This window comes from Ahaetulla prasina, chromosome 7 (assembly GCF_028640845.1).
Source record: "Ahaetulla prasina isolate Xishuangbanna chromosome 7, ASM2864084v1, whole genome shotgun sequence".
Lineage (NCBI taxonomy): Eukaryota > Metazoa > Chordata > Lepidosauria > Squamata > Colubridae > Ahaetulla > Ahaetulla prasina.
The window spans coordinates 53,558,623-53,580,445 of NC_080545.1; the positions used below are offsets into that span (position 1 = coordinate 53,558,623).

Here is a 21,823-nt window from a genome sequence, read left to right on the forward strand (position 1 = left end):
GTTTTATGGCTTTAAGTCTTTGCCTGTAAGCAGGTACAAGGTGAATCATGCAATGATCAGAGTGTCCTACAGCTGCACGTGGTAAAGACCGATAGGCATCTTTTAGTGTTGTGTAGCAGTGGTCTAGAGTATTCTTGCCTCTGGTGGGACAATTGACATGCTGAAAGTATTTTGGTAGTTCTTTCCTTAAGTTTGCCTTGTTTAGATCTCCCAAAACAATGGCCAGTGAATCAGGGTGTTTGGCTTCAGCCTCCATGATTTGGTCAGCTAGAGTTCGTAATGCCTCGTTTACACAGGCTTGTGGTGGGACATAAACAGCAATTAGAAGAAATGAGGAAAATTCACGAGGCGAATAGTAAGGTTTGCAGTTGATAATTAGAGTCTCTAAATTGTTGTCACAGAATTTGTAAATTATGTTAAAATCTTGACACCAGGTTGAATTAATATATAGGCATAAGCCTCCTCCTTTCTTTTACCAGATGTTTCTGGAATCCTGTCTGATCGTTCAATTTGAAATCCTGGAATGTTCAGGCTGCTATTTTCAATTGATTCATTTAACCAGGTTTCAGAGAAGCATAGGACTGCTGAATTGCGAAAATCAGAATAGTATTTGTTTAAGAGGAGTATTTCATCCATCTTATTTGCAAGTGAGCGTATATTTGTTAGGAAAATTGAAGGCAGAGGAGTTTTAGTGCGAGTTCTTAGCTTGATTAAGATCCCAGATCGTTTACCTCGCTTCCTTCGCTTCCGCTGCTTGGTTTTTAGTAATCCATGGCTCCGTGGGAATTGCCTCCTCCTGTGTTAGAATCTCCTCCGTGTTTGTAAAGACAGGCGGGGGTGAGATTAAAGAAAGCTGCTCCTTAAAGAAATGTTCCTTAATTTTTAGCAGATGGTCTCATGAGTAGGAAATCCGTAGTGAGTCACAGAGAACAATTAGAAATAAAGAAACAATTAGAGAGCATTTCACCGAGGCAGCCTTCGTCGGCGCCATCTTAGGTAACCTAACATGGTGCTAAGGAGACCAAGCACAGTCCCAAATAACATGATCAGTACTTTCTTGCTATAACGATAACAAGTTTTGTATATATGGAATTTTTCTGTTGCATAGAGTATTTCATTTTAGAAAGTTCTATGTCATAAGTATTTGATCTGTATGTAAGTATGCAAATAAGCATATATATTAACCAAACCAGGGTTTCTCAATCTTTTGGGCAGGTGAACATATTTGTAATTTTGAGATTTATTTTAGGTTTTCTTATGAAAATGGCTGTCATGGAGATAGCAGCTGCTAAAATATAGAGTTCAAGTGCCAAACATCAGATTGACTTTTGATATTCCTTCCAATTCCACTTGCCTCTTTCTCTCAACAAAGGGGACCCATATTTTAACATACTAGGTTGCACCCATCCATCATGCTTGCTTTCTAAGAATATCTCTTGGATGCAAAAGCATTCTTATAAATATAGTGCTAGAGGTTGGTATTTTGAATGCCTACATGTATACATACACAGAGGGAGAACTTCCATGCCTAAGGGAAGATCTATCTATCTGTCTATCTATTCCTTTTTCTTTCTCTCCCACCTTTCTCTCTTTCCCTTTCTCTCTCTCTCTCCCTCTTTCTCTCTCCCTCCCTCCTTCCCAGGAGTGGGTTCTACTTACCCTTACTACTGGTTTGCAATGGGACCGGGCGTATGCTTTGGTCACACACACACAGACACATGCTTCTGCGCATGCGCAGAAGCTTCAGGTGGGGGTCAGTGGGTGAAGCCTCCTGCCGGTTTTACTACCAGTTCTTGCGAACCAGTCTGAACCTCTCTGTTTCACTCACTTTCACTGGACCTCAGTTCTTGCTATTCTTTTCTTGTGGGTGATGTCTTGAATAGAAAGCATATTAATATGAACCCTCTACCATACTTTATTATATTGATTTTAGATGCAATGCTTGTATGTCAGAGAATTTACAATATTCCCATTCTATATTCTTGTATTAACTGTTCACCTAAGTAACTTTTTTTTTAATCTACTGCTTTGGTACTATCTGTGATCATACATTTTAAGTAAGTAGTGTTTAATATAACCTATATATAAAATAATATAATATAATATAATATAATATAATATAATATAATATAATATAATATAATATAATATAATATAATAATATAATATAATATAATATAATATAATATAATATAATATAATATAATATAATATAATATAATATAATATAATATAATATAATATAATATAATATAATATAATATAATATAATATAATATAATATAATATAATATAATATAATATAATATAATATAATATAATATAATATAACAACAGAGTTGGAAGGGACCTTGGAGGCCTTCTAGTCCAACCCCCTGCCCAGGCAGGAAACCCTACACCATCTCAGTCAGATGGTTATCCAACATTTTCTTAAAAATTTCCAGTGTTGGAGCATTCACAACTTCTGCAGGCAAGTCGTTCCACTTCTTAATTGTTCTAACTGTCAGGAAATTTCTCCTTAGTTCTAAGTTGCTTCTTTCCTTGATCAGTTTCCACCCATTGCTTCTTGTTCTATCCTTAGGTGCTTTGGAGAACAGCCCGACTCCCTCTTCTTTGTGGCAACCCCTGAGATATTGGAACTTGACATACCGAGTTCCTGCAACCGTTCTTCATATGTTTTAGCCTCCAGTCCCCTAATCAACTTTGTTGCTGTTCTCTGCACTCTTTCTAGAGTCTCAACATCTTTTTTACATCGTGGCGACCAAAACTGGATGCAATATTCCAAGTGTGGCCTTACCAAGGCATTATAAAGTGACACTAACACTTCACGTGATCTTGATTCTATCCCTCTGTTTCTGCAGCCCAGAACTGTGTTGGCTTTTTTAGCAGCTGCTGCACACTGCTGGCTCATATCTAAATAGTTATCCACTAGTTTGATTCTTACTAAGGAAAGCCTCTAAGGGATTTTGAACAAGTTATTGACAATTAATATATGACAAAATATTCATTATTGTCCTTCCATTGGCAAAATTGCCATAATGTAGGCATTTCATTTTTCAAGAAGCTGGTATTTTTCAAGAAGCTGGTATACATCTAGGACTACAGCAGAATCACCCTATGCCCGTAATGGCAACCCTATGGCACAAGTGCCACAGGTGGCACACGGAGCCATATCTGGCCAGCTGATTTTCAGGCTTTCTGGGCCCACCGGAAGTCAGGAACTGATCCGTTTCCTGCCTCGGGGGGAGGTGGAGAAATCCATTTTTGCCCTCCCCAGGGTCCAAGAAAACCTCTGGAGCCTGAGGAGGGTGAAAAATGGGCCTATCGAGCCCACCAGGCCATAGCATGCCAAAAGCGGGGGGAGCATGGGGGTCACACATGCATGTACAGGGGGTTGGGTGCATTGAATTATGGGTGTGGGCATACATGCGACCCCTCCCCGTGATCCTCTCACTTTTGGCACGCAATGGAAAAAGGTTAGCCATCACTGCCCTATGCTCACTGCTCATGTCGCATATAACAAAAACATGAAATAAATTGTTTAAAAGGAGTTTTTTTTCTAAACATTTTTGTAGCATCAGACTAATAAAAAGGGGGGCGGGGAGGAAATTGCTGATTAAATAGTTACCAAATAATATGCAATTGAACAAAAGAAAGAATAAATAGGAGAACAAAAAAGAGAAAGATCATTAAAATTATCTTAGTAACAAAAATAATATATTATTGCTCCAAAGTTGTCTTCTTTTGTCGGAAATTTAGGGTTTCTGACAGATTAGAGTTATGGTTTCTCTTACAGAATATTATTAGCAATGTTTGATCTAACTTTGGGTTAGAAATCCTATGGATTTCAATCGAAAGTATGGCAGTAACAGTAAAGTTCAGGTATATGTTTCAATTTCAGGTATATGCAGGTATATGTTTCAATTTCAGAACGGCATTCCCAACTGCCTTTGGATTATATCCACACTTTGTTAAATTTCTTTTGAGATGTTATACTTGAAATATAAAGTTGTTTTGCATTTCATTTGATGATCAGAATATAGTAATTTTACATTAGTTAATGCAATAGAGCATTTTTTTTTAATTTACATTTATATCCCGCCCTTCTCCAAAGACTCAGGGCGGCTTACAGTGTGTAAGGCTTATTTAACCTTTCAAGTTGAATTCAAAGAGGTTTTAAATTCTGAAGCCTTTGTTCAATGAAAAATTAAAAGGTATATTTCCCAGAAAGGTAATTATAATCTATATATATTTTTATTTTATTTATTTATTTCTATAGTTGAACATTTCAGCAGATGACTCTGTTGTTGTTAGTTGCAAAGTCGTGTCCAACCCATAGCAACCCAATGGACAACATTCCTCCAGGCCCTTCTGTCCACCACCATCATCCAGAGTCCATCCAAGTTAATGCCGACTGCCTCAGTGACTCCATCCAGCTACCCCATTCTCCGTCATCCCATTCTTCTTTTGCCCTCAATCTTTCCCAGCATTAGGCACCTCTCCAGTGAGTCCCCCCTTCTCAACAGATGGCCAAAGTATTTCAGTTTCATCTTCAGGATCCAGTCCTCTAAAGAGCAGCCAGGTCTGACCTCCTCTAGGACTGACCTGCCTGCTCGCCCTGCAGTCCAAGGGACTCTGGGTGGCTCACAATTCAAAACATATAGTACAATTAAAGTTTAAAAAACAATTTCTTACAATAAAAAATCATTAAAACAGTAAAAAAATTAAGTTTTTATATAATCTTCCTTCCCAACAAAATCACTTAATAAACCATAAATAGAATGAAAATGTGTGAATATATATATACACATATAGAACATATATGATGAGTTAAATTCACTTGAAAGACAATTACCCCAATATAATTTGAAGAGCAACAAAGATGATTAGGGGACTGGAGGCTAAAACATATGAAGAACGGTTGCAGGAACTCGATATGTCAAGTTTAATAAAAAGAAGGACTAGGGGAGACATGATAGCTGTGTTCCAATATCTCAGGGGTTGCCACAAAGAAGAGGGAGTTGGGCTGTTCTCCAAAGCACCTGAAAGTAGAACAAGAAGCAATGGGTGGAAACTGATCAAGGAAAGAAGCAACTTAGAACTAAGGAGAAATTTCCTGACAGTTAGAACAATTAAGAAGTGGAACGACTTGCCTGCAGAAGTTGTGAATGCTCCAACACTGGAAATTTTTAAGAAAATGTTGGATAACCATCTGACTGAGATGGTGTAGGGTTTCCTGCCTGGGCAGGGGGTTGGACTAGAAAGCCTCCAAGGTCCCTTCCAACTCTGTTGTTATATTATATATATTAATATATTATATATATTAATTTGTCTCTATATTCTTTCATTTATGTCAAAATCAGACATGAATTCAATTTGCAAAAAGCTACCCAAGAATCTTTGTGGAAAGATAAAGTCAGAAAAGGCTCAAACTTTATGCATCTAAGAATGGCATTAAGTCTGACTTTCTTCAATTTATGTAGTGAACAAGATAGGGTATCAAGCTCACATATTAGTAAAATGCCATGGGAAATTAAAGGTTTTGGCTTATCTATGAAATATAACATTCTATCTGAAAACAGAAACATCTTCCCTATTCACTGTTGTAATTCCTTTAATATTCTGAGAGGACAAGTAAGACTCTTGAGGCATTTTTTAAGGACAAAGTCTGATTACACAGTATGGCAAAACTTTAAACCAGGAGTGTCAAACTTGAGGCCCACGGGCTGGATCTGGCCCATGGGGTGCTTAGCTCTGACCCGCAGGGCCACACTGGAAATAGCAAAGGACCAGCCCACCGAGCTCCGTTTTCACTTGCAGAGTGCTTGGGCCACCACAGGTGCCCCTGACACAAGTGACATTGAACTGGCCACACCTACCCTAGCCACACCAACCCAGCCCCCCAAGATCAAACACCAGACTGATGCGGCCTTCAATGTAATCGAGTTTGACACCCTGCTTTAAACCAAAAGGGTTATATACTATTAATAATCATACATAAATTAAAGAATTAATTAAATGTGCAAATCCAGATTATAAAATTTGGAATAAACCCAAAAATCTTCAGAAATTTCAGAAAACTTCCAAGAAAGTTTTTATGTCAAACAAATAAAATCATCAAATCAAAATGATCTGCTTCTATGTTAATGAAACTTGTTTCTGATGTAAGTGGACATGCATAGGATTGAATTGTAAAAAAAAATTGTTTTCATTTGCATCTTTTATTATTATTTGAATTTATTATTTATTATCTTTGCAATCAGCTGAGTTATTTAAGAGTATGGATGGCATTAAAACCATAAGTAAACAAAGATATCTCTAAATTACCAGGATTCTGTGTGCATTACCATAGGTTTGTGCTGGTCTTCAATTGTGTTTGTGTTCTCTTCTGAATGGCAATTGCATTTCATTGAACTGTTTTTGTTCTGAAAGATTTCTTTTCACTAAGCTGCAGCACAATGAAGTAAGATAGTCTGCCCATAATAACATCGAGTGCCTCTCAAGATTTTTCAGGCAAGATCATTAATCTATGTATCTTTCGGTTTTTCTAACGTCGCATGAAAATAAAAGGAAATAATATTTCTAGTTTTTTAGCTGCATTGAAGTTGTATCTTTTATTTCAGATAAATGACACTAGAAATGGCAAGCTATGACCTTTCTGACTTGTCGTGATATTTGTTTTTGTACAGCCTATGAATTTAAAAAAAAACACCATCCACCCAGCTGTTCCTTTACAGTTTGTTCTTGTGATAGTGCCAGCATTTTGGCAACAATTTTCTATCTAATATATTTTCAGCTAATGGAATATTGGTGCTGGCTAACTCCATGGAGATAGTATTGATTTGAGTCCATCCTTTGCATTTTACTTTAACTTCAAAGAGTTCACAATATCAGTTCCTGAGTGTCATGGGTTCTTTTTAAAGTGTACCCAATTTGATTGACTGAAGCTCAAAATATCCATCAAAAGCACTGAACCCCAGGCAACTGGATTTTTATATCTTCCTGTGAGAGTTGGGGACATGTTTTTTTTATTTGAAAAAATATCCAAAGTACAAATGAAATATATTTATGCAAATTCTTTTTTTAGTCTTTTATACTATACTCACTGTTTCTATTACTACTGATATTTTACAATGTTCTGTATATTGTATTCTACTACTATTCTACTATATTCTGTACTATTACTTGTACTTCTATGCTACATTGTACTATTTCTCTTTCAAGTATACTATTAGCAGTGGTGGGTTTCAAATTTTTTTACTACAGGTTCTGTGGGTGTGGCTTGGTAGTATGGCTTGGTGGGCGTGGCTGGGATAGGATACTATAAAATCTCCATTCCCACCCCAATCCAGGGACAGGTACTGCAAAATCCCAATTTCCTCCCGATCAGCTGGGACTTAGGAGGCAGAGAATAGATGGGGGCAGGGCCAGTCAGAATTTTTACTACCGGTTCTCCAAACTACTCAAAATTCCCACTACCAGAACTGGTCAGAAACTGCTGAAACCCACCTCTGACTATTAGTACTGCAATTACAACTACTATAATTAGCATAGGACAGTGCTTTACACTTACAGACTCTGATCTCTTTATATCCTCTCTCCCGCTGGGATTTCTTCTTTTGTTGTTTTACACACAACTTATTTTCTCTTCTCCCACTTGTTTTGTTATGTATCTTTAAATGTTTTGGCGGGAAACAAGCACGTTGCTGATTGGTTGAAGCCGCCGGTTAAACAGTATATAAGGAGAGGTTTTTCCCCAGCCACGTTGCTGGGTTCACCATATATTAAAGAGCTGTTGTCACTACACTGGTCTCCAGCCTCGTTACTTCCCGAACTTAACACTGGCGACGAGGATGGGATTTCGAGGCTAAGGAGCACCAGAACCGAGCTGAAGCACGGAAGAACCGAACCCAGCAAACCCAGGGCAGAAACGCGGAGATGGCCAGTTACACTCCGCCCGCGCCGTTTGACCCAGCCAGAGAGAAATGGGGAACGTACATGACCCGTTTCGAAAGCTTCCTAGAAGCAAACGAACTGCAAGGAGTTCCAGACAACCGCAAAAGGGCATACTTCTTGAGCCACTGCGGTCCCGAGGTCATCGACATCGCGGAAGCCCTGGCAGAGCCAACGCCGGTACAATCGGTATCGTGGCAAACTCTGCAAACCCTGCTAAAAAACCATTTCGCGCCAACGCCGTCCAAATACGTGCGGCGTTTTGAATTTGGAGAGCGCCGACAGCTAGAGGGAGAATCCATCGGCGACTACATGGCCGCCCTGCGGAAAGCCTCCAAAGACTGTGGGTACCGAGACCTGGACGAGGCGCTGCTGGAGCAACTCATCCGTGGGGTCAGAGACATGCGTTTGCGGAGGCGGCTGCTATCGAAAAGCAATCTAACGCTGGCAAACGCCCTGGACGAAGCCAGAGCGCATGAAATGTCCACCCAAGCGGCGGAGACCCTGCAACAGCCACTCACACCGAAGGCGAGCACAAAATCAACCCCGGTACACCAAGAAGAGGTCCAGACCGAATCCGACGGTGAGGATGAGGAAGGGGTTTGTCGAACCGAGAAACGCGGCAAAGAAGACCGGGACGAATGCGGAAGTTGCGGAGGTCAACACCAGCGTCAACACTGCAAATTCAAGGACGCTACATGTCGGCGGTGCGAGAAGAAGGGGCACCTAGCTCAAGTCTGTCGAGCTCCCCAACCTTCCCGCCGAAAATTCAAATCGGCCAATCAGAGTGCGGGATCGGCAAGGCGACCCGTGATTGGCTCAAACAAAAAAGGCGCGAACTCGAATCAAACGACGGTGATCATAGGCCGCGCCACAACCCGGGTGGAGAAGAAGATCTTCACCAAGCCAAAAATAGAAGGAGTGCCGTGCCGACTAGAAGTGGACACCGGGCAGCGATCACCATCATGTCCTGGGACACTTTGGCGAAAGCGTTGCCATCAGTCGCAAAGCGCCACCTGCAAACACAACGGCTACGAGTCCACGACTACCAAGGGAATCGCATCCCTGTTCGAGGGACCACCTCTGTCCAAGTCGAGTACGGACCACACAAGAAGACCCTTCCCATCACGATCGTCGAAGGGACCCTGCCTAGTTTGTTGGGACTAGACTGGTTCCGTGCATTGGGCATGGGAGTGACTGGCATCTACAGAAGTGACTGTAACCTGAAAGACACACTTATGAACGAGTTCGAAGATGTCTTCAAGGACTGCCTGGGCAAGTACAAGGGGAACCCTATTTCCTTCAACTTAGACCCCCAGGTAGCCCCCATTAGGTTAAAGGCAAGGAGAGTCCCTTTTGCCCTTAAACCTAAGATTGACAAGGAGATAGATAAGCTCATAAATCAGGGGATTCTGGTGCCAGTCGATCACGCAAAGTGGGAGACGCCAATCGTCACCCCAGTAAAACCAGATGGGTCAGTTAGAATCTGCGCTGACTACAAGGCGACGTTAAACAAAGCCTTACAGAAAAGCGCCTACCCGGTTCCCGTGGTGCAACACTTGCTGCACTCGTTGGGGCAAGGGCAAGTCTTTGCAAAGTTAGACTTGGCTCAAGCCTATCAACAACTGCCCGTAGACGCCAACACAGCCGAAGCCCAAACGATTGTAACTCACAGAGGTGCTTTCAAATGTACCCGATTACAATTTGGGGTGAGCGTGGCACCGGGGCTGTTCCAAAATTTAATGGAACGACTACTGCAAGGGCTCCCAGGGGTAGTCCCCTACTTCGATGATGTATTGATATCAGCCGAAAATTTAGAGGAATTGGGGGAGCGTTTGAGAAAAGTTCTGGGCATTTTCCGGTCAGCCGGACTAAAGGTTAAGGTGAACAAATGCCAGATAGGGGTAGAATCCGTCGAGTTCTTGGGCTACAGAATAGACAAGAAAGGAATTCACCCCACTGAGAGCAATGTCAAGGCAATAAGAAAGGCTCCAGCGCCCAAAAACAAAACAGAGCTACAGGCATTCCTGGGGCTAGTGAATTTTTACACGGTTTTTTTAAAAAACAAGGCGACCGTTGCTGAGCTGCTGCATAAGCTTCTGGGAAAGAATACTGTTTGGTCTTGGGGAAAGTCGGAAGCTAGGGCTTTCGAAGCAGTAAAAAACCTACTCTCGAGCGATAGCCTACTGATCCAGTATCATAGCTCATTGCCATTATTACTGGTTTGCGATGCCTCCCCTTACGGGGTGGGGGCTGTGCTCAGCCACAGACTTCCAAACGGCACAGAAGCCCCAATAGCCTTCTACTCCAGAACGATGTCCTCGACAGAGAGGAACTATAGCCAGTTGGATAAGGAAGCGCTAGCAATTGTGTCAGGGGTAAAAAAGTTTCATGAATACGTTTTTGGTAGAGACTTTGAAATTGTTACTGACCATAGACCGCTGTTAGGGATACTGGCTGGCGACCGCCCAACGCCTGTGGCACTTTCGCCACGATTGACCAGATGGACTATCTTCTTAGCCGCCTATTCCTACAAGCTGCAGCATCGACCCGGAAAAGAAGTGGGGCATGCGGACGCTTTAAGCAGATGCCCACTACCAGGGGCGATCGAAGACCCCACTCCGGGGACGCCCATCCTGCTAATTGACTCTTTGGACTCTGGCCCAATCACATCTAAGGAGGTGGCTCGGGCATCATACCGGGACATTATTTTGAGGACTGTACTCGGTTGGGTACAAAGAGGGTGGCCCGCTGCGCCGGGCGAGCGTTTTAAGGAATTTGTAAAAAAACGTGGGGAACTGTCGGCTCAAGGGGGATGCCTGCTATGGGGAGATCGAGTGGTGATCCCGGAGAAATTGAGGGAAAAGGTATTGGACCTTCTCCACGAGGGTCACCCAGGGATCGTAAGGATGAAGGGGCTAGCGAGAAGCTATGTGTGGTGGCCCTTAATGGACTCAGAAATTGCTGAAAGGGTAGGGAAATGCCAGGCTTGCCAAGAGTCCAGACCCCTACCCCCAACGGCCCCAGTCAGGGAATGGGAAAAACCCCAAGGGCCCTGGTCGAGAATCCACATTGATTTTGCTGGCCCCTTTCACGGCCAAACCTTCCTAGTGGTAGTCGACGCCTTCTCTAAATGGCTGGAAATCATTCTCATGAGATCCATGACAGCCGAGGCGGTAATCGCAGCCCTACGGCACCTATTTGCAACCCACGGGCTGCCCGACACGCTAGTATCCGATAACGGCCCGCAATTCACGGCAACCCAGTTTGAGGAATACTTGGCAGACGAGGGCATCCGACATGCCCTCTCTGCGCCCTTCCACCCTGCGTCGAATGGCCTTGCAGAGCGTTCCGTCCGGAGCGCTAAAGAGGCATTGTCCAGACTCAAGCCAGGCGACTGGCAAACAAAGATAGATTTCTTTCTGGCCGTTCAGCATAGAACCCCCAGCACTGCAACAGGCAGAAGCCCAGCCGAATTATTGATGGGACGGAAGCTCCGGTGCCCACTCGACCGTTTGAACCCCCACTACACACCAGAGGGTTACAAGGGGGAACTGGAGAAAACCAGAGAAATGGGCATAGGCGACCGAGTGTGGGCCCGCAACTATGGGGACGGCCCAAGTTGGCTAGCAGGGCAAATCATAAAAGCAACCGGTCCAAAGTCATACTTAGTTGAGTTACAAGACAACCAAGTATGGAGGCGCCACATAGATCAGATAAGAAAACGAATAGCCGAACAATCCGAGCTAAATGAAACAGACCATGACCCCACATTATTTGAACCCACAGCTGACCGAAACCCGGGAGAGGCGCAAGACTTAGCTGAGTCCCAGGAGGTCTTTGTAATAAACCTTAACATTTCACAGTTGTTTAAAAAAAATCTGACAATTCTGCCTTTTAATAGATTTAAGAATAAACAAATATCCAAAAATAAGCAGCTCATAGATGATAAAGCGTATTATATATAAGATGGCAAAGAGAGCAAAATGAGATCATGACTTCTACATTCATAATAAGTTTCTTATATGTTCTTTACAACTAACAAAGTTGCCTTTTTCATTCACTGCATGGATGGTATCCTGTTTGGATCAAAGTCCATATCCATAGAACAGCTGACAGTCTTTGATGGAAGCACATGTCTGAAATGTCAGAATATTTAGATTGCATGTCCTTGTACCAAAAATATAACCTACTGACAAATGACATTACCATTGCCAGATTGAAGTATTATTTATATTACCTGATGTTACATTTGAAGACATAATTTTCCACACAACTTTAGATGCTACTCCAGTAGAAAAGAACATGGATATATATAATTCAGGGTTGAACGGTGGAGTCCTTGGTGCTCTCTGAGCTTCATTTTTTTTACTGGGTAACATGGTCAGTGTTACCTAGTCAGGTAATAAAACTTCTGCAAGCAAACAATAAAACTCTGAGAGTATGAAGGTCTCCATATACGCTACTTTTAGTCAAGATTTAAACATCGTCACAGATTCTTTTTTACATGTTGTTGTTTAAATTTCTAATTTGCTTTTCATCATGAATATAATTCTCATAGCAGTGAATAATAGTGAATCCATGAGAAATAAATCAGCAACCTTATCTCAATGATGCACACTCAAATTACAACCCAAAGTAAATTCTACAATGTCTGGAAGTGTACCTTCTGAAAAGGAAAAGCTTTATTAGCTTTTTAGGACTGTAGGTATACAGGATGCACAAGTAAAGTTTCGGTGGATTTTATAAATGAAGGCATCCAGTATGAAGCCATAGAGAACAATAAATCTGGATGAAGAAAGCAAGTGTCATCCTTTCTCCCCATTTCAGGAATAAAGCTATCAGATTTTACTCTTGTTCCAATTGCCAATTCAAGTCAGAGACTGATACCTTATTTATTGTGTGCTCAAGTTTACATCATATTCAGAGGCCTTATTCAACCACAGATTAGGGAGCTGGGAATCAACTCTGCACTGAACCCCAGCCACTTTACTCCCAAAGTAACAGAATCCAGAGAATCCCTGGATATGATTCAAAATTATCAGACTTCCTTTCTTTTTTGGAAGGGGATAAGAGATGGACCTCTTAATTGTACCTCCAAAAGAACACAACATTTTAACTGCACCCAATCTGATGATCACATATTCCACTGTAGCAGGCTGAAAACACTAAAATGAGGCTTTAAGCTTTTAACAGAATTGCTCACATCTGATCAATAAGTCTGCGCATAACTGGACTATGAATAATTATTAAGTTTACTTTTTCTTCTAGAGGTCTGATATTGTCACGGCAGAAAGAAAACATGTGCAGCAGATCTTTCCCTTGTGTAACCCTTGGTAAGCTGCTCTAAGCAATCCAAGTGGTGTAATAACCATTGTAGCTATACCTTCTAAGCCTGTAAGAAGAGAGATTAAGGAACTTAATGCAGATGGTATAAGATTCATTTGTCCCATTTCAGGCAAATCCCACCCTTCCATTTGAACCCTGTAAAGTAATTTTGAATGAACCCTTTTGGGTTGTTTGAAACATATTGTGGAATCAGGAAGCCAAAGGGGGGAGGAAGAGGAAAATATCAGTATAAAATGACTTCTACTTATTACACACAATTTATTCTTTACCATTTTGAAAAAGGAATAAAAATTATGGACCAAAAATATTCTTTTTCTCCAAGCCATTTTTATTGTGAGTTGTTATGGATTTTTTATGTCAAGTTGTTAAAAAAGTTACAGAATTAAAAAAACAATTACAGCAGTACAGTATCAGAAATAGGAAAAAGAAAGCATTTGGAACATCTAATAAATTAGAACCATTAGAATTACACAACTGCACCCTTGAAAGTTATTTATGCTTTCATAAATAGTCTTCATCTGAACATCCTTGCTTAAAAAAATATGTTCTTTAAATGTCAGCAAGAATCCTGAAACATACTGGAAGATAAATGTGCTAAAGGTAAAATAACTTATTTTTCACTGCTTGGATTAAGTAAAAAAAAAAAAAAGCTTGTTAATTACATATAATTTGTGCTAGTGCAATTTTAAAATGAACAAGAATTTAGATCTGAAATTAATTAAAAATTGAGAGTTCACCTGCTGCACAATATTGATTAGTAATGAGGGAGAAGTTCTGTTAGTTTACAGATACGGAATAAAAATGTCATTGTCTTAAAACCAAACCAGAAGTGACACAAAGGCTATTCACAGTAGCAATTTATAGCATTATTCAGCCATTATTGTGGTGATACAAAGTTGATCCAATATAGAAAGACATCATAAAACTGATAGCTGGATCATGTTTTAAATTCCAACTTCAGGTCATCTAAATATTTTTTCCTTTTTTTTAGCTATAAAAATTATATGTGTTTAATATACAGAGAGTGAAGAAAAAGAAGAAATAATAAAAAATGTAACAAAATGCAAAATCAGAAGTAATTGATTTACATTACATATAGCAAATCAGTCAGTCTACTTTTTAAACACATCATTAAAGCCTAATAAAAGAAATAATACGGATCAGTGTTTTTGTTACATTGATAGAGAACCAACTCATAAACCACAAGCAAACACATTTCAATCGAAGATTGTAAATCTGACTTTCCAACATTGAAGAATAATATTTTCTGCTACTCCATGTTCAATGCAATATTTCTTCATATTGTGATAACATTTAATATATAAAATATATAACAAAAATTCATCCGCATTATTGGGATCTTTTTAGATGCCTTTGCTCTATGTAGATGCCTTTGAAATTGCATCTACATAGCATTTAATAAAAGGTTTGGATAAATGGAGAGGGTACGCAACTTGGGTGTTCTCCTGGATGGACGGCTGTCTTTTGAAGACCACTTGACGGCTGTCTCCAGGAGAGCCTTTCACCAGGTCCGCCTGGTTCGCCAGTTGCGTCCCTTTCTGGACCGGGATGCCTTATGCACGGTCACTCATGCTCTCGTGACATCTCGCCTGGACTACTGCAATGCTCTCTACATGGGGCTCCCCTTGAGGAGCACCCGGAGACTCCAGGTAGTTCAGAATGCGGCTGCGCGGGTGATAGAGGGAGCCCCTCGTGGCTCCCATGTAACACCCCTCCTGCGCAGACTGCACTGGCTGCCTGTGTTTTTCCGGGTGCGCTTCAAGGTTTTGGTAATGATCTTCAAAGCGCTCCATGGCATAGGTCTGGGTTACTTACGGGACCGTCTACTGCCACCGAATGCCTCCCACCGGCCCGTGCGCTCTCACAGGGAGGGACTCCTCAGGGTGCCGTCGGCCAGGCAGTGCCGACTGGCGATGCCCAGGGGAAGGGCCTTTTCTGTGGGGGCTCCCACCCTCTGGAACGAGCTTCCCCCAGGACTTCGTCAACTTCCTGACCTTCGGACCTTCCGCCGCGAGCTCAAGACACATCTATTCATTTGCGCAGGACTGGACTAGATTTTTTAAAATTTTAAATGTCTAATTTTAGATTTGGTTTTAAATTGGGTTTTATTGTTTATATGTCTATTTTAAATTTTGGCCTATATAATAAGTTTTTTAGATGAATGTTTTACTTTGTATATTTATGTGTTTTTATATGGCTGTACACCGCCCTGAGTCCCTGGGGAGATAGGGCGGTATAAAAGTATGAATAAATAAATAAATAAACATTCTTTAAGGGAAAATTTCACATCTCTATTAATATTGGAGTAAAGATCTCAGTGTCTTGTAGCAATTAAGTAGGATGACTATCCAGACTATGAGCTTTTCCTGTTTGAAGATATTTAATTGTATTCATTGTTTTAAAAGCAGCTTCTAAAAACTAAATTTGCCCTCTTTTATATTAATATTTATACTTTGGGATTATTCTAACCAAGATTATTTTTTAAAAAATAAAGTTGATTTTGATAATATTGATTATGATGGAAAATGTTGATTACATATTTATGGACTGTAGTCTTTTACAAAAGCAGATTATAAACAATTATCTAACTTGAAACTGGTTTATATAGAAACAGGCTTTGTTAAAGTTTTTGTCCATATGTAATTTCATCATGAACAATTTGCTCAATTGATTCCTTGTAATGTTTTTTTTAGGCTTATATTCTGCACGTTTGTGTTCTAGACCTTATTGTGGTAATGCAGTCACCATAAAAATAAACATTAATGTGATATCTCTATTAATGTGATTGATGATTAGGCCCATCATCAGTCATGAGTCCCTTTGCATGCAGAAGATATTTTAGTCCAACTGAATTCCTTTGACTCTTTTTTTTTATGCCAAAACGTTTTACAAAAAAAAAAAAATCCCCCCCTTCCCCCAACCCCTCCCTTCATTAGACCCTCCCCCCTGACTTCCCGGATGAAGCACAAGGTATAGTTAAAAATAAAACAAACATATGCTAAGAAAATTTCCCCCCAAAACTATTATACCAATTTTCCCTTTCTAGCTCTGGCTTCCTCCTAACACAACCAAAATCCTTCAAGAAGAAAAAAAAATATAAAAAATGAGAAAATTAAGAATTAAGAATAACAAAATATATAAATCACTAAAACAAATTAATCCTAAAGTATTTAAAACCAACTAAAACATAAAAATCCAATCCAATTCATAAAATATCTCCCTTATAGCTTCTATAACCATATAATTTTTCCCCCCAGGTCTTCCTTACATAAACTCTTTCAAAAATATTCTATTCAAGATACAATACAACACATTATAAAATTTCAATACCAAGAGTTACAGTAGCTATTCAAATTTAGTCCATCCTCGTCAAAATCCAGTATAAATCCAAATACCTAGTCTTTTATACTAGATATAAAACATATAATCAACCCATTTCTTCCAGGTCTTCGTCATTGTCTTTCAGGGACAATAATATTTTTGTCTATTAATAATTCAAAGAATAGTACTTTTGTCTCTTGCCATTTTTTTTGATGCATTAATCTCTGTCTTTCCTTCATTTCTCCTTTTGAAAAGTCAGTCACAATATTGCCTAGTAAATCCTTACGTTCAAAAATCCACAAAATACTACCATATATTCCATCAATCCAAAGAGGGAATTCTTGATAAACATTAAGCCTATAAGTTTTTTCAGTTCGGGAGACAGCCTCCTGTAGCACAAATTCTGACATTTCATCCAAACTATTTAAAGGAAACTTCTTTACATCAACTTGCTTATTCACGATCATATCTTCATCCATTGCATTTAAGTCCTGTTTCAGTTCGTATTTTTGAGTAATTAAATACATTCTTTCTGTATAATCTTGTATAAAGTCACGAATCCATTCTTCTGAAAGAACCTTCATAACAAAGTTCTTGCTGAAAATCCCCTTATGAAATACTTAAACAACGTAATATAATCCAACAAACCAGAATCCAACACAATAAGTTGATGTCTCCATTCAGTTTCGATTTCGCAGCAAGGCTGGTCTATTTGCAGTTAGTCTAAAACACCATTTTAAGAGAAGGAAAAAAAAGAATAATTTTTCTCTCTTTAAAAAGAGGAGGAAGTCAGGAAATCAACTATACTTGCAAACCAATAATTATTCACTCATGCTTCTTCCGCCTGCTTATAAATCCACAAAAAGAAATCAATTGTTAGCAGAACTTGGACACCTTCCTCTTTTCCTGCTGTTGCAAGAGACGCGCTGGATAATGGAGGTAGGAGGGATTCGAAGGGACTCGACCTTCCAGGACTTTGCATAACAAAAACAAAGCCCCTAAGGGAATCTACCTCTCTCCCCCCTGCTCGTTCCCCTGCTCTCTCAACCAGAGAGGGAAAATTAAGTCGGGAACAGCTGTTCGAAAGCTATTTACACCGGCTTTTAGAATATCCAGCGTGGAGTGCCATAAATTAGCACCCAGCGAGAAAGGTGGAGCCAAGCAGAAGTCTATTCCTTTGACTCTTATCTACCACCAATTTGCTTTGACCGTGAGTAATTCAGATTCTTGTAGAGAGCTTAAGGTTGCAATAATTCTTTATACTCACTTGAACTGCCTGGATTTTCTGATTTCTGATCTGGGCTTGACAATATCCAAACTTAACATTTTTTAAGCAACTGGTTATCCAAAAACATGTAAACATATTACTATTATTATCTGAATTGTTTTTTTCCCTTTTGGGTCTTTTAGCCATTATAAGCATTACATTACATTGCATTTCATATTGGAGTTTGGTATTTACAATGTACAGTATCATTGTTTCGATCATTTATTATAAATATACTTAGTATCAATTATTAAGTCATACAAAATGTAATAAAACATTGCAGGAATTGTATGTGAATGCAAATTGATAATTCTTGTGACTTCATATTCAATATGCAAAATAAATAAAAAAGTATCCAGTATGAAAATGGTCCACAACAAAAAATCAGTAAGACAACCAATATAATTTGGCTGGTAATTATAATATCTGTTGCTCCAAACTGCTGAAATGCAGAGATGAGGGCATTATTCAGAACCTACCCTTCATCTATGAAAAATTGAAAAAGAATTACCTCTATAGAAATTTGTTGGAAGTAGCAACTTCCAACAGGAGCCATATAAAAAGGAAAGGCTTGAGACTATTTACAGGTATATATGTGACAAATAGTCTTTTCCTCTGCTTTCTAAATTTGTTGTGTATTATATTACACCATAAAAAAGCTTTTACCAACACTTCCATCATTAATAGTACTTAAAGTATAACTCAAACATACCTCTGAATAGTAAAAATAAATTATGATACATGTATGAATTATTGATAATACTTAAAAAGAAAATACAAAATAGCAATAAAAATATTTTAAAATATGTTGTATTAAAAGAACTGTATAATTTAAAGATTCCAGAATATAAATAATGATATTACTTAGTTTGGTAATGAAATGTCCTCAAGAAAATAAACTCAGAGGGCACCAAGGACTCCACAGAATATAAATTTGATGTAATAAATCAGTTCATTGAAAAGATTTGGAAAAAATGCTGTTTTATGTTGATCAAGTAACCCAGCAAGTTCCATGTTGGTAACATTCCAAAGCTAGAATAATATTTTTTTTTATTTTAATTATGTTTAATTTAGAAACAATTAGCAATAAAGATCATGAATGAGATGCTAAATACTTGCAAAAATGTTCAAAACCATCCCCTGGGGGTAGCTTGCACAAAACACATGGCCAGTTGATTATTTTCCAGTCATTCAATTAAATATGTATCTGGCTTTGACATAAATTGTACGAAGGAAAAAGTATTCCCAGCACATCAGGAAAGAGAGGGAAGAAATCTCTAGGTACATAAAAAAAAGCTTCGTCAAATCCAACATCCGATAAGAATAAGAAACAGATATTAATAGTTTTAGCTTCAGTTTTCTTACTCTAATATATACTGTATTTTTTGGAGTATAAGATGCACTTTTCCTCCCATAAAAGAGGGTGAAAATTTGGGTATGTCTTACACACCAAATGTAGCCCAACCACCCATTGGCCCCCACCCTTTCGCCGTTTTCAGCCTCCCTGTGTTGCATTTTTGGCCTCAGCATGCTGTTTTAGACCTGTTCCAGGCTGTGGGAATTGCCACAGACCATCATCGCCTCTATGCCTCACGTTTTTGACCTCTGTGCCTCATGCTTTTGGCCTCCATGCATCTCATTTTCAGCCTCCATTTTAGACCTGTTCCAGGCTGTGGGGTTCACCACAGCACATCACCATCAATCGCTGCCTCTGAGCATCGCATTTTAAGCCTCTGTGCATCATGTTTTCGGCCTTCACACACCCCATTTTTGGCCTCCGTGCATTGTGTTTTTGGGAAGTTCCTGGTGGCAGGGATCAGCAGAGGTGATGGTCTGTGGCAATCACCGTAGCCTGGAACAGCTGATTGGGGATATTCAGGGAGGCCGATCCACCCACCAATCAGCTGCTCATGCTGAATCAGGCTGCAATAATGTGCTGACGCTGACCAGGCTGTTTGCTATTTGCTGCAAGGACACTAGCCAGATGAATACCAATGGATGCTGGTAGGCAGAGGCAGACTTTTTTTTTCTTGTTTTCCTCCCCAAAAACTAATGTGTGTCTTATAGCATCTTATACTCCGAAAAATACTGTATACAGTATAAATGCGTTGTAATACAGATTTTCAAGTGCATAATCCCCTTGAAGGGCATCCGGAGACTGCAGTTAGTTCAGAATGCGGCTGCGCGGGTTATAGAGGGAGCCCCTCGTGGCTCCCGTATGACACCTATCCTGCGCAGACTGCACTGGCTACCTGTGGCCTTCCGGGTGCGCTTCAAGGTTCTGGTAACCACCTTTAAAGCGCTCCATGGCATAGGGCCGGGCTACTTACGGGACCGTCTACTGCGACCGGATACCTCTCACCGGCCCGTGCGCTCTCACAGAGAGGGACTCCTCAGGGTGCCGTCAGCTAGACAGTGCCGTCTGGCGGCGCCAGGAAGGGCCTTCTCTGTGGGGCTCCCACCTCTGGAACGAACTCCCCCCAGGACTCCGCCAGCTTCCAGACCTCCGAACCTTCCGTCGCGAGCTTAAAACACACCTATTTATCTGCGCGGGACTGGACTAGTTTTTTAAATTTTCTAATTTTAAATTTTTAAATTTTATGGGGTTTTAATTGGTTTTAATATCTATATTATTTTAATAATCAGGCTTTTTGAATATGTTTTCTTAATGGTTTTCTTAATTTGTATATATATGCTGTTTTATTTGCCTGTGAACCGCCCTGAGTCCTTCGGGAGATAGGGCGGTATATAAATTTGAATAAATAAATAAATAAATAAATAAATAAATAAATAAATAAATAAATAAATAAATAAATAAAATAATCAATCCACTTTAAACCATCTATGTGTGTTTGTGTGTTTGTAAAAATGGGAAGTATAATTTAGTTGTCTTCGTGTGCCATTTAAAATAAATCATGAAAGTATGCAACAGCTGGGTAGAAATCCATAATCTAATAACATATTACCATACTATAAGAAGAATGCTATTGATTCTGAAGTATAACAGAAGTTATGTTTACTTGTGTTAGATTGAGATCCTAAATGAGGTGATATTTTTGAATGTGCATTCAAAGCTAACTTGTAAGTGCCTGAGCAATATAGCAAAATGACTATTAAAATAGAACTTGACTGACCAATTAAACACCTGTCACCTGGGAAAATAGTATATAGTTATTCATAATGAATTCCCGTAAAGTTTCAAATAGTAATCACAGTTAGTTGCAGATAACTATACAATTCCCACATCTATCAAATTGTCCAACTTCTGGAAAAAACACAGTAATATGACTAACACTTTCTGTTGACATAACTCCCTCAACCTGAATCGAATGGGACTGGAGATTATGAAATATGAAACAGGATATATCAAATATATTTTAAAATTTAAACATTGTTCGTGGAAGCAGTCCCATTTATTATTTCAGAAGAAATTTATCTGCAAATGAGCCTGAAGCCTAGTTAAAGCATCATTTTAAATTATTACTCATTATAAAACTTTTATAGAAAAATAATCTTGCTGACCACTACGTTCAGTGGAGTGGAGAAAAAAACCTTGATGTAATCAGCCAACAAAGACAGCCAATTTGATTTTGTATTAGTACAACAAGCCTAGGAACATTGTGTCACTAAGAAGAAATAGATGGAACAAAATGTTTTTCAGTTTAGCACTAGGTTTGAAAAGAGAAAACTGCAATCAGTTCTAGGTTCAAAATTTTTAATAAAACAGCCACAAAATTATGCACAATAATCCCAAAACACAATGTATAATTGCCTATGGTTAGCACTCATAACTAGCAGTTGTATACAACTAGGGATGCAATTTCTACTATATGACTTCTGTTTTAAGATATTTTTCTCATTAGTTCATGCCTATGCAAGGTGTATAATTTTAATATCTCCCCATGACAGTTT

The 21,823-nt window shown here is 39.4% G+C and overlaps 2 protein-coding genes across 2 annotated transcripts in view; both read left to right on the forward strand.

The window, feature by feature from the left end:
* The window catches only part of LOC131202548 (synaptotagmin-1-like), a 255,804-nt gene that overhangs the window by 156,308 nt on the left and 77,673 nt on the right, over positions 1-21,823 (forward strand). The window lies entirely within an intron of this gene.
* Positions 10,773-11,360, forward strand: LOC131202376 (uncharacterized protein K02A2.6-like; the record flags this gene model as incomplete). Its single annotated transcript, XM_058191304.1, has 1 exon — positions 10,773-11,360. A coding segment is annotated over one exon (588 nt), but the record flags the coding sequence as incomplete, so codon positions are not given.